The sequence below is a fragment of the Anoplopoma fimbria genome, chromosome 20, assembly GCF_027596085.1.
Source record: "Anoplopoma fimbria isolate UVic2021 breed Golden Eagle Sablefish chromosome 20, Afim_UVic_2022, whole genome shotgun sequence".
Taxonomy (NCBI): domain Eukaryota; kingdom Metazoa; phylum Chordata; class Actinopteri; order Perciformes; family Anoplopomatidae; genus Anoplopoma; species Anoplopoma fimbria.
Genome location: NC_072468.1, coordinates 12,946,957 through 12,959,783, shown reverse-complemented (window position 1 = coordinate 12,959,783; position 12,827 = coordinate 12,946,957). Strand labels below are relative to the sequence as shown.

Genomic DNA, 12,827 nt, shown 5'->3' with positions numbered 1-12,827 from the left:
TTCACTTACCTTAACCTAAAACACAATCTTTTACTAAACTTCACTAACAACGTTTGCGTAAACTGAAGCTAGAGAGTTGAGTAGAGTGTCAGCTTTCAAGCGTCTGGCAAACGAAGGCTAGGGCAAACAAAGGCAACAGGGCGACTTTTTCAAGCCAGACTTCTTCAAGCAATGACTTCTCGAGCGTGTACTTGTACGGGTCAGTAATTTGTTTATATTGACTACCATGTGTCTGCATCCTATTTCTGTCTGTTCCTCTGTCCGGTGGTCACGTAGACAGTGGGTCACTCCCAGGCGCCGTGACCCCACTAATCTCATCTATCCCACTCTCTCAGCCCATGGTGAGCAAGTGGTGTCTGGTGGGCTTTGGAACTGCCAGTCGGCAGTGCCGAAAGCTGAGTTCATCTCAGGCTACGCATCCTTGCTCTCCCTCAACTTTCTTGCTCTAACTGAGACCTGGATCACACCAGAAAACACCACCACACCCGCAGCTCTCTCAGATGTGTACTCCTTCTCTCACACTCCCAGAGCTGCGAGGCGAGGTGGTGGCACTGGCCTGCTAATTTCCCCAAAATGGAAATACTCTCTTGTCTCTGTTCCACAGTTCTCCCCTTCCTCTTTTGAATTTCATGCTGTTACTGTCACTTATCCAGTCAAGCTCACCATTGCTGTTGTGTACCGCCCACCAGGCCCTCTTGGTGAGTTCCTGGAGGAGCTTGACACACTAGTCTCGCACTTCCATGACGATGGCTCCGCGCTCATCATGCTCGGCGACTTCAACATCCAGACTGATAAGTTAGAACCTCTGCTTTCCTTCCTCTCCTCCTTTGACCTCTATCGCTCTTCCTCTCCTCCTACCCACAAGGCCGGCAACCAGCTGGATCTTATCTTCACTAGACACTGTTCTACTGCTAACCTCTCTGTCACTCCCCTCCAGCTCTCGGACCACTACTTCATGTCCTACTCCCTCTCCCTCTCCTCTCCCCCTTACTTCCTCCACCTACCCACATGGTTTCTACCCGTAGTCACCTCCGCTCCCTCTCCCCCGCTGATCTTTCCTCTTCCGTTACCTCTCTCCTCCCTGACCCTGAATCCTTCTCTCTCCTATCCCCCGATACTGCTACTGATCTTCTCCTCTCCACCCTTTCCTCCTCTTTGGACAACCTCTGTCCCCTCACCTCCAGGCCTGCACGGCCAACTCCTCCTGCCCCATGGCTGTCGGACTCAGTGCGTACTGATAGACGGAGCCTAAGAGCGGCTGAGCGTAAATGGAGAACAGGCAAACTCCCGGAGGACCTTCTTAACTTCCAATCTCTCCTTTCCACTTTTTCCTCCTCTCTAGCTACTGCTAAAGCGGCTTTTTTCCGCTCTAAAATCCTAACCTCTGCTTCCAATCCTAAAAACTCTTTGAAACTTTCTCTTCACTCCTCCAACCCCCACCCCCTCCTCCTACTTCCTCCCTTCTCCCTGATGATTTCACCAACTTCTTTGACAAGAAGGTAAACGATATCAGATCCTCCTTCTCTCAGCCCCCCTCTCCCTGTCCACCCTCTCCCTCTCTACCCTCTACAGCTCTTCCCCCTCAGCTCCCCCTTCCCTCTCCACACCCCATCTTACCCTATTTTGCTCCCCTCTCCCCTAACGAGGTCCTCGACCTTGTTACATCTAACCGCCCCACCACGTGCTCCCTTGACCCGATCCCCTCCCCTCTTCTTCAGTCTATTGCCACTGAACTCCTTCCTTTCCTCACCCACCTCATCAACACATCTCTCGTCTCGGGATGCTTTCCCTCGGCTTTCAAGACTGCCAGAGTCACCCCCCTTCTGAAAAAACCATCACTTGACCCCTCTGATATCAAGAACTTCAGACACACAGATCTACTTGGGGATTCATCGATAGACAGGGTTATGATGGGGACATGGTTCATAAATAATTCAAGATTTTCTCAATAACTTTGTGATGTCTGATTTCAGTAAATACTACATTGCTCATGAATATATTTCACAGTTGCCATGGAGAGGACACTGAAAACCCCTCTGGTTTGTATCACAGGTTTTCTGTTAGAGAGGTGTCTCCAAGTCTTGAAAGAGCTCGTCCCAAGCTCCTCAAATGTTCAGCAGGCTGATTGGTAATCCCGATGAAGACTAAACTGATCTGTGTATGTATAATCAGTGGTGTGCCACATTAATGTCTAACTTCACCATCAATAGCTGCATAGCAACAGGATTTCAAGTGCGGTGATTGGATGTTTCCCAGTGCAGAGGGCTCTGGGACTTGGCTTCCCTCCCAAAATATACAAGCTTGTACTTTTTTGAATTTCAATGCAGTGTTTAATTGTTTGTACTCGACCAGGAGAACTTAACGCTCATCTTATTGTTGGAAATACTCCAATGAAACCTCTTCACCTGTAGCATTATCTGTAGGAAAAAGATCCCTGAACCTGCTACAGTAAAACTAGCTAATAACACACATTGTGATTCAGAGTGTATGGGTCTTTCAATGAAAAGAAAAGCCCTGCAGGATCTCTAGTGTATGTGTGTGTTAATAATGATGCATTATTAGTTCATAACTGCAGGAGAAATAAACCATGTGATGGTAATTAAATCAACCATTATTATAATTTATCCCCTGATGTCTGACCCTACTGCAGGTACAACAATCCGTCATCAGCAAACCAATAAACGCACACGCCATTTCTCTAATGATGAAGCACTGGATCCAGATAAGGAATAAGGAAAAGTGTGTGGATTGGATTGGCTCTGAGGTGTCTTTCTGTAGAGTGGGATGGAATGTGGCTCTTTAGTCTTATATTCAATGTGCAGCAGAGGGATGAGGCAATGCATCAAAGAGACAGCAGCACGGCGGGGTTCACCAGGACAAATACAAAAACAAAGCAAAACGGCACAGAACACAGGAAGGGAAGACAGGTACTGCGTTTTAATGGGATGTTAATATGGAACACACTAGCTCATAAGCTTCAAGATAGGCGGGCATGAAGACTGACTGATCTGGGACAAAACAAAAGCTCCACTAGTGGCAATACAAAAAGGTAAACAGAGAGAACATACTTACTGCAATGGTTCCATTCCAAGAACCCTATCAGTAAAGTATATACAAAGTTTATCCACAAACACAAGTATGCTCAGTAAACATAAAAAGACTCTGCACACTAGGTGTTGATATTTCTTGTAGGCCTAAGTCTGAAATTGTCCTAATCGCCCGTCAGGATCTAAACTAATGCACATTCTCACATTGAGAACACCAAACCCCACAGCAATTTGGGGTTCAGTATCTTGCCCAAGAGGCGGGGACGGCTGTCGCTACTCGCTGCTCTCATACAGCGGTTACAGGCAGATATAATAAACTCTAAACACAAGTTCTAGTTGAGGTTGTTGAAATATGTTTGGTCATATACCAAAGGAACGTATTGGGCAAACTGCATTTTTACCTGAGGATGAAAATGTCAGGGGTCACTTAAGCTAGTAAAGTCATCATCTGGGGACACAAATGTCTTAACCAAATTTCTTTTAATTTCAATGTTTTTTTAAAAAGTTATTCTAAAAAAATGCAAATGTCAACAGGCTGGTGACACTACAGGAAAATATATGTGCCAAATATTGTTTCAATCATGTAGATGGCTACAATAGATCCATGGTAAGACAGTAGGGCCATGTGGGCCAAATCTGGCTCTCAAACTTAAATATTTGAGCCCCAAGATTTCCCTTTTATAGGTTGCATCATACTTTTGACATGATTTGTCATGATTCTACTGTAAATATCAATGTAAATACAAGGCACAAGTACATTACAATAAACATTGTAACAATGATTTGCGTCACGTAAACAAATAGTCCATCAGAAATGGTGTGGCGATGTGAACGGTGCTTCAACTGTGAATTAAGCATGTCACTGTATCATTTGTGGAAAACAGACAATTTACATCTGCAGGCTCGTAGTGAAACATAGACCATATACATATGAGTCACTCTTTTTTTGTGAAATGGGTATTAACATAAGCTGCTTTACCTCTGTTAGTCCAAATTTACTAATGGTAGAAAATGTCATCTGCCATCAGATGCATGCTAAAATAAGCAGTTTAATAAACCTGCTTTATTCTTAAAATAAATAAAATGCACAGCAAACATTAAGTGGCACCATAAAGGCCAATCGTTTAGACAGCACATATAAAACTAAAGGTGGCTCCTCAGGGAACAACTCTGAATAAACTGATACATGGTTGAACTTAATTGCTGAAACTGTTGTCTTTATTTCAGTCAGGCACAGAGTGGTGGACTGATGGGGAAGAATAAAAAACAACAACATGTGGTTATGGTTAGGGGAAAGATTGCAGCCATTATTAAAAAGAAGCAACATTGACTGTATGTGGGAAACATGTCAAAGCCTAATGCTGTGCATGAGGAAGCATCCACCATGACCTCTTCTACCACACCATGCTGCTTCCTCCTTTGCTTCTTCAGAATAACAATCATAATTTGCACAGCCAAAAATTGGTGCTTGTCAGGTAAAAGTAGATGCCTTTAGGCTGGAGCAGTTTTTCTTGTGATGGTGGTCTTGACAGCCTACTAACAGACCCAGAGACTGATCGACATCGCCAAATAGAGCGAGTGACAACACCATCTGTTTTGGCCTCCTGAAATGTAAATGCTCTATATTTGAGTTCAAACTGAATCAAGTTCAGACCATCATAGCACAGGTGTATTCAACATTGACAATGACTCTAAACAAAAAAAATGTTGGCTTCTTTGACAAATCTCCAAAGCAAGTGTATGCTGAAATGGGTAAAAGTGGTGAAATCAATGAGGGAGAGCTAAAACGAAGGAGTGTTAAATGGAGTGAAAACTCTACCATCTGCCTGCAGGCTTGGAAAGAGCCCTCATCTTTTCCACTAAGCATCTGTACAGTGATGTCCTTAATGGGCTCAATCAAAAGAAAGCATCGACCTGAACTGTAGAACTGTCCACTGAGGACGGTTAAGTTCCAGATATGCCAGGAATTGTCTTTGGCTGATGTATTAATGAGCAGCTGTGTAGTTCTGCGGGGCCTCTGTGTGTAACTATACCACTACTGAAACACCACTACAGAGACCAGAACACAGTGACAAGGAGACATGTTTGAAGTCTGAATTTATTTCCTGCTTGTTGGCATATGAAGCCACCAAAAAATACTTGACCAAGTATATATACATACATATATATATTTATATATATATATACTTGGTCAAGGATGAGGTTTGATGGAGTGGGGACGAGCAAGGATTGTGATAGGATGACATCCAATGTCTGTCCAGCTAACATACTTCTCTTTAAGCCTAAACATTGATTGTATAAAACGCCGCTAAGACAATGGAACTGAAAACTGAATGAGTTAAGATGCTCATCAGTTAGATGAGAAACTAAATGTATCCTCTAGGGTGCACCGTCCCCAGACTTTATAAGGGACTTTTGTTTTGGCACAAAACTTTGAGGACACCCTGGGTGTGTCCTCAAAGTTCAGTTCCATTCTGTTACAAGTATAATAGAGACCTATAGAGTGTGGAACCCATATCTCTGTTGATCAGCTACTAGCCAAGACAGTCACCACGTGTCAGATGCTTGCTGTGATGCCCCGTCCCTGATATTGACATGACACTTTAATGTGCTATCAGTAGCTTCCCTTGTAATGTGATTGTGAGAGCAAACGCTAGCTGTTATTTGGCTTGTAGACAAGGTCCGTGGGTGTCAGTTTCCCATTGATCTATGGAGATGTCACTGAGACACAACCATCCAGCTGACTGCATATAATCTAATAAGAAGAGCACTTCAACAGCAGTCTGGATGAGGTCATACTCACTTGCGTTCAATTACAGCAGTGCTGCTAACAAACTGCACTTCGAGCACATGGGGCGAGAGGACTTAATGGTGCTGCACAACAAGATAGTTTCAGATGGATTTAACTCTGGATCCTCGAGTTCAAGCAGAAAAGCATTTTCAATTTTAAACTACAGGAACACACACACACACACACACACACACACACACACACACACACACACACACACACACACACACACACACACACACACACACACACACACACACACACACACACACACACACACAGCTCTATGGTCCTTGACCAATAATTACATTAGCAGTGAGAGTCTGAGTGTGTTTCTCTACATGTTAATTTGATCTAGCATCATTGGAGGCACTAATAGCTTCTAGGTTTCTGATTAGTAAATAGGAGGATGGCTGAGTGACTGCACTTCCTAACAGTCATAAAACGCACTAATAACAGACATTAACCTCGTTCATGGTGCTTGTGTTCAGGTCAGAAAAATCACTGAAACACCCATAATCACTGTGACACTTCATCATATTCTTGATGATATGAGCATTTACAAAAGAAAAAGTATACATCATTTTGGAAAACCCACTTCTTCACTTTCTTTCAAATTGAGATGAGGAATTTGATATGGATCTTGTGTATGAGTATAAACTGAAAAACATTCTCTAAAGCTCATTAACTGGCACACATCTCTTTTGATTAATCTGAACTGTAACTTGTGGTTTTAAGGGAGGTTATGTGTTGGAACTGCACGTCTCTACATTGTCTCTAGCGAGAAGGCAGGTTGCCAGATACAGTCATTGAGCACGTTTTATTTTTGCTCTATGTTAAAACACAGTTATACAAAACCTGGCAAATTTACTCTGACGAGGACAACGATACCCCAAAGTTACCGTGCACACAGTTGCTTAAACAAAGTTACAGCATGCAACTTCCAAAAAGAACATTTCTGTTAATGTTTCAAACAAACCAGATACATTGTGTTAACTAGAGTTGAAAGCATCAGGATTTATTTTAACACTGTGGACAGAGCCAGGCTAGCTGTTTCTCCATGCTTCCATCTGCAATTCAAGTGTTGTATCAAACAGTTAATGACGTCTGGATAGTGGGGCTAAAAAGGTTGAAGCTAAGAATAAGTAGTCAACTACCTTATTATTGATATATATCGTTTCATTTTAGCCCATATTAAATGATTGGACCGGCTCGTTAGAGTCAAGTGACCGTCACAGGTTTTTTTTTGTCAGAACATTTAATCTATTGATTGCTGTTGGGATGTAAAGAGAATATCAACAAAACAAAAAAATTCACATGCATACAAAATACAGAACCCACAGTAGCTTTAAAGTAACAGCCTTTCCCTGACAACACCAACAGAAAAGCAGTGCCATTCTGAGTGTGGCGGATTATTAAAACCATTGTATTCATGCTGAGTAGTTCCCGTGCAGCCTCCATTACATGGCTGCACACAAACTGGGCCCTGAGCCTTATCAGCAGATTAGAAACCAAAACTCAGTCATCTCACCAATAAGAAACAAAGTCAGCGGGTGCCAAGCAACACCTCGCTCTGCTCTCTCGGAATAATCCTTAATTATTCATTTGAATCTCGACGAGGCGGCTGTCGGCAGAGAGAAGGGGTAGTACTTATATAAATCCTCTGTGGCAAAAGGTACGAGCTGTTACATAACAGATGATGGCTGAACTGTCACCTTCCTTGGTGATAAAACATCCAAACAACCCCACTACACCACCATCATCATCATCATCATCATCACATGGCCTCATTCACTCCATCATCATGTCTTTATACATGTTCATTTATGGTACTACTAAGACAGAAATATCACTGAGTGTTCCCTCATGTCCTGTAGAGGAGAGGACTAGTCCATCATACTATCAACAGTCTCACTGAGGGTTTTTTCCCACACAACGTCACGGACAGGAAATAAGATGACAACGTTATTCAATGAGTCTTTACTGTTTGAGCTGTAGCTGAGGTTGTTGTCAGGAAGCTAAAACTAGTTAATTGAGGTTTAGCTCAGGTTTAACAACAGAACTACCAAGTCAATCACTTTGACCGTTTTTAAATTATGTTACAACCACACACAAAAATATTTTGGAATGGTGGGTACATGATGAAATACAATTATAAATCATTAGCAATACAAATTTATTAAATTACAATGATAAATTGTTATTTTTATTTTCATTCCAATGGATGGAGGATGGAGGATCTGATCGCAAAAAACAAACACTTAATCAAAAATTATCAACAAATATAGTCTTAAGTGACCTTTTGTCAACAAAATACATACGTTTATTTATATGTCATGACCGGTTAACTCGTACCAAAAAAGTAATGTTTTAAAACACACTGTATATATATTTTGAAACCAGCCACATCCTAACTACCTAGAATAATCTGAATAATCTCCAATAACCAGTATGTTCACAGCTCTTGTGTTAATGGTTCTGTGGACATAATCAACAGGAGGCATTGTAAGATCTGATCCCTCGTCCATTCCAATGGACAGATGTTTTTGATAAAATCCTTACTAAAAGCTATCATACCTTTCATATAATATTTTGACATGCAAAAGTATAATAACATCTTGTGTTTACTTTAAATGCAAATTCTGACCTCAAACAATATGATTAAGAGATTAAAATGTGATTTATCCCTCCTCCTTGTTACTTGGCCTGCCATGCTTTCTGAAGAAGCAGGTGTGGCTCTACCTGCAGTCCACTGTAGATGATGTGAAACACTGCGGTTGGTTTAAAGACATCCATTTGTATATACTTTTATGCCATGATGATGCTCTCAGTGTAAACTGAAGGGAAGACACCTCAGGTGAATTTGGCTCTGTTAGAGTGCGATCAGACTCATGCAGCTGAAATGTGTGTTACAGAGAGAAAACCCACACAGCTCAGTTTTCTTTTTAATCAACCTGCTGCTGTTCCTCACAAAATGTTTTCTAACAATACTCTCAATACTCTCTGTTCACCACACTATCCTAGTAAATGAAGCCACAAAGGCTCAGATTATTAATGCTGCAAGCGCTTTTTTCTGGTCTCTGCTCTGGTTTGTTGTACAAATCTTCCTCAAGGACTGATGACAAACCAATGCACCTGTTTGTAGCTAGCCAATGAGAATGGAGCCACCAAACAGAGTGTACTGAACAGCTAAAATGACTATATGCTCTGACCTGGAGGGACCAAACATTTTGGTTTGTGGCCCTCTGAAATGAGGTCCCTCGTCACTTGTTGAGCTGTGAGCACCTATTTTCTCCTCAGCCTGAAGAGGTCAAACTATCCGACATTTCACAGAAAAACACAACCTAATTTTTGTGCAACCCTGAAATGTAATCTTGCCCCGCAGGCTAATAAGGGCTAGAGGAGACCAGATCAGGACTGCTAGAATGTTAGTCTACAATATGACTCTTTTAGTGGTTTCAAGGTTACACTGCTGTTTGTTTCTTGAATTGTCGTCCTCCTGATCTCATCCTGGTGGAACATATCTCCTGTTTTTTTTTAATACCACACCTTATTAGTATTTTAAACAGTGTGCTCATTAAACTAAATATCTTGGGACCAGTATAATTACACATACTGTACCTTCACATTGTCTGGATGGAGCCCCCCGGGGTGTTTGTCCATGTACTGACACAGGTCTGTGTGCTGTGAAATAAATACAAAAGAGCACAATGTTATTATTACAAAAGAACACGTGGAAAGGATGTTGTTTTTGTAGTTAGACAAAGGTCCAAAAGAGAGTTGACATTTATAAATATTAGTTCATCTAGAGAGACATTAAAGCAACCTGTCAGTCTATTTGACTGCTAGAAGCTGGCTTGCTGGCTAGCTATTCCCAAATTGGTGGTTCTTAATTTAATTGATCATCTTTTATTAATACTCCATAAAAATAGTAAAAAATAAGTTGTGATAAAAACACAACTTATTATTTCTTGCGCACCGTCTTACAGCGCCAAGTGCGAGTATAAACAAAGCCTAAAGGCTGATGTGGTTTACTCTACAGTGGTGTTCATCATTTGAGACTTGAGGTGATTTGTTTGACAGCTGAGTCCCCCCTACTGACTCATATGACCCCATGCATGCAGTGCTACACTGGCCTGCCCTTCACCTCTGTGTTTTGTTAGCATATTGAAGATGGAAGAAGCAGTGGCTCTGAAATCACACTGATATTTACAATCTCAAATATCTCCCACTGCTGCCGGCACCAGCGGAGCCTCCTCTGCTGAATAATTCAGATGGACGCTCCAGCATGGACACGCCTGTCCATCTCACTTTCGCCTCTATGTCTGAGTAATACATTTCATAATTTTTTTCCCCCCACAATTCCCTGTCCCCTCTCCCTATGTATTTCACCCTTACCCTGTCAATCATCATTAGTTCTGAGAGGCAAACAATGAACTGATGTTGGTGGTTGGAAAGCCCTCTGTATGGGAAACAGCACGGAATGATTACAGCTCCGAACACAAGATGATGGATCGACATGGAACCAGTGGTCCCACATTTGCACAGTAATTCCTCATATTCAAATGGTTGATGAAATGATGAAAAACATGAATAACCAGGGATCATGAGGAGGGTTAACTGACCTCCTACCTCTGCTCTCATTCTTTATTCAAACATGACCTGCTGAGTCCCAATCACGTCTCACCAAACCTCCTTGAAAAGCTGACCCTTTGACGAGAGTTCTATCTACCAAAAGGGGGCATCGCACCGCTTTCAGTCTCATTAAAATGAAGAAGCGGTGGAAGGCTGAGTAAGCTTGTTCTGGATGAGAGATTTGGCCTCGTTCAGCGTTTGACGATCAAAGATTGAGCTGAATATCAATGTGACCATCCATGGTTGTCAGCGGCTACATATGCAATAGGATACCAGAGAATCTGGACTATTCTGAACCTTGTAGTTTCACTGCTATCATAAAGAACTGAGGTATTGACTGTTTTTTTAGTAGTAAAATGTTTACCATGTGGAAGCTGAGCTGAAAAATATGTTTTAATATCAACTAGTGAAGACATCGTGATGAAGATTTTTCAGACCCTCGGCCGTGGAAATAATTCAATTTTATTGTGCGACTTCAGGGGATTTGGACAGAATTTTGAAAGACTCTCTTCATCTCAAGAAAATAAATAGAAGTTCATATGCAGTTTTCACAGCAGCAGCACTTTAAAGGACTCTCACTGAATTTGATTGAAAAAGTTTCATGCTGCTTTTTGCTTGCTAGAACACTGTGGACTTATCGTCACAGACTACAGATAAACCTGAATGTATTTGAGAGGAAGAATTTGGTTCAAGGTAAAACAATATTCAACATAAAATATATTCACCTAAAGTGACATTATTTTTTAGGTGGGCCTGTTTTTAGGTAGCTTTTGAATACATTTTCTGCTGTCCTCGTCAACAGAAGCTTCACCTCGCCGTCAGACAGCCTTTTCTGAACCGAAGCAGTTATATCTCTTTCTTCAACGTCACAGGCCTTAATTGATGAAAACAGATATTTTGCCTTGCAAAACACAGTTCAGCCCCACTTCAAAAAATCTGAACTATGGGAGGTGGACTTGGTGGTTATACTCTCTGATGAAATGTGGCGTTGTAGTTTAAAATGTATATTTATATCTATAATTTCTTTCCAAACTTAGCACAGTTAATGTTGACTGAGCTACTGCTGGCATTCACATTATTGATTAGCTTACTTTGGCAACCTAAGTCACTAAGTGCTAACGGCTGAGTGGCCATTACCATTTGACAGAACCCAGTTAAGAACCGAAATGGAGTCGATCTTTAAACTACACTGAGGAACATTATTTGATTGTGCTTCTGATCCTCAACAAATTATAAATACCCCTTTAAGTGTCAAACATAGTTCGATTAGCTCCAGTGCCGGCCATCTCCATCTCTGGAATATTGTAGTTGTTACCATCTCTAAACTCCAGTCAGCAGTTTGTCTGAGTAGGAAGCTTTCCTATAAGCCATGGGTACGCCCATAGAGAATCCTTTGCTCTAAAACAGTGACCTTCCATTAAAATGGCTGTTTGGCTGAGCACAGACAAACCAGCCTCTGAGTGCTTCTCATTTCCATCCTATCGTGGAAAAACCTTGGGCTGTGATAACTTTCTTTAAGTGCCCTATGAACAAGAGTATGCCAATCAAAATACCCATAGCTCGTCTTTCTGTGGGCAGAGTCTTAAAAACTGAAACTCAATCGGCGAGCAGACACTGAAGTCAAAACGACCAAGACACAAGCCTTGACCACTGTTCCCTTAATTTTTAACCAACTACCGTCAAACCTTGGTGATCTCAGTTCGGTAGCATGCAGACTCACCACATATTCGAAGACCAGAGTCAGGGTTTCCTTGGTGTGGATGATGTCGTGGAGGAGCACGATGTTGGAATGCTTCAGGCCTTTCAGAAGAGATGCTGCGGAGACGGAACAGACAGAGACTTAATGTGAGGCACATATCGAGATGCAAAAAGAACTGCTGATCTGCATCCTCCATTAGCTGCATCATTAGAATGCAGTGTGGGCCCTCCGTAAGCCTCGCTACATAGTTAGAGGGGATTAGGAAATGATCCAAACAGAGAAAGATAACACAGGCTGGATTACAGCTGTGCTTTCTCACACTCATTTGTCAACACATTTATGATGCAATGGACATTGTTAATGAGTGAAGCAGTGATATGATGTGTTAGGAAGAAGGTTACTTTACTGGCAAAGCTTAGAGAGTCTTACTGGGGAGGCCGGGTGTGATCAGCACATTCTGCTGCGGATTTATTAAGACCTTCACATGTGATTTGCTTCATCTTAGGTAAAGTTTGAGAACAGGGAGGACCGTGCAAATAACAGAAAGAGGTTTAAAGAATTTGCGAGGGTCGGATTTGTGTGAGAAACTTCTACAGAGCAAAAGAACTTGAATTGAGAGTTAAAAGACTAGGCTATCAACAGGCCTATGCATTTG

The 12,827-nt window shown here is 41.8% G+C and overlaps 1 protein-coding gene across 2 annotated transcripts in view; it reads right to left on the bottom strand.

Annotated features, from left to right (window-relative positions):
- cdk14 (cyclin-dependent kinase 14) overlaps nucleotides 1-12,827 on the bottom strand; it is a 173,608-nt gene that overhangs the window by 96,166 nt on the left and 64,615 nt on the right. For both annotated transcript variants that reach the window (XM_054622406.1, XM_054622407.1), the window contains 2 exons: nucleotides 12,194-12,288; nucleotides 9,460-9,522 (listed from right to left, as the gene is read on the bottom strand). In XM_054622406.1, the coding sequence (XP_054478381.1) occupies nucleotides 9,460-9,522; nucleotides 12,194-12,288 (158 nt within the window). The remainder of the gene's footprint in view (nucleotides 1-9,459; nucleotides 9,523-12,193; nucleotides 12,289-12,827) is intronic.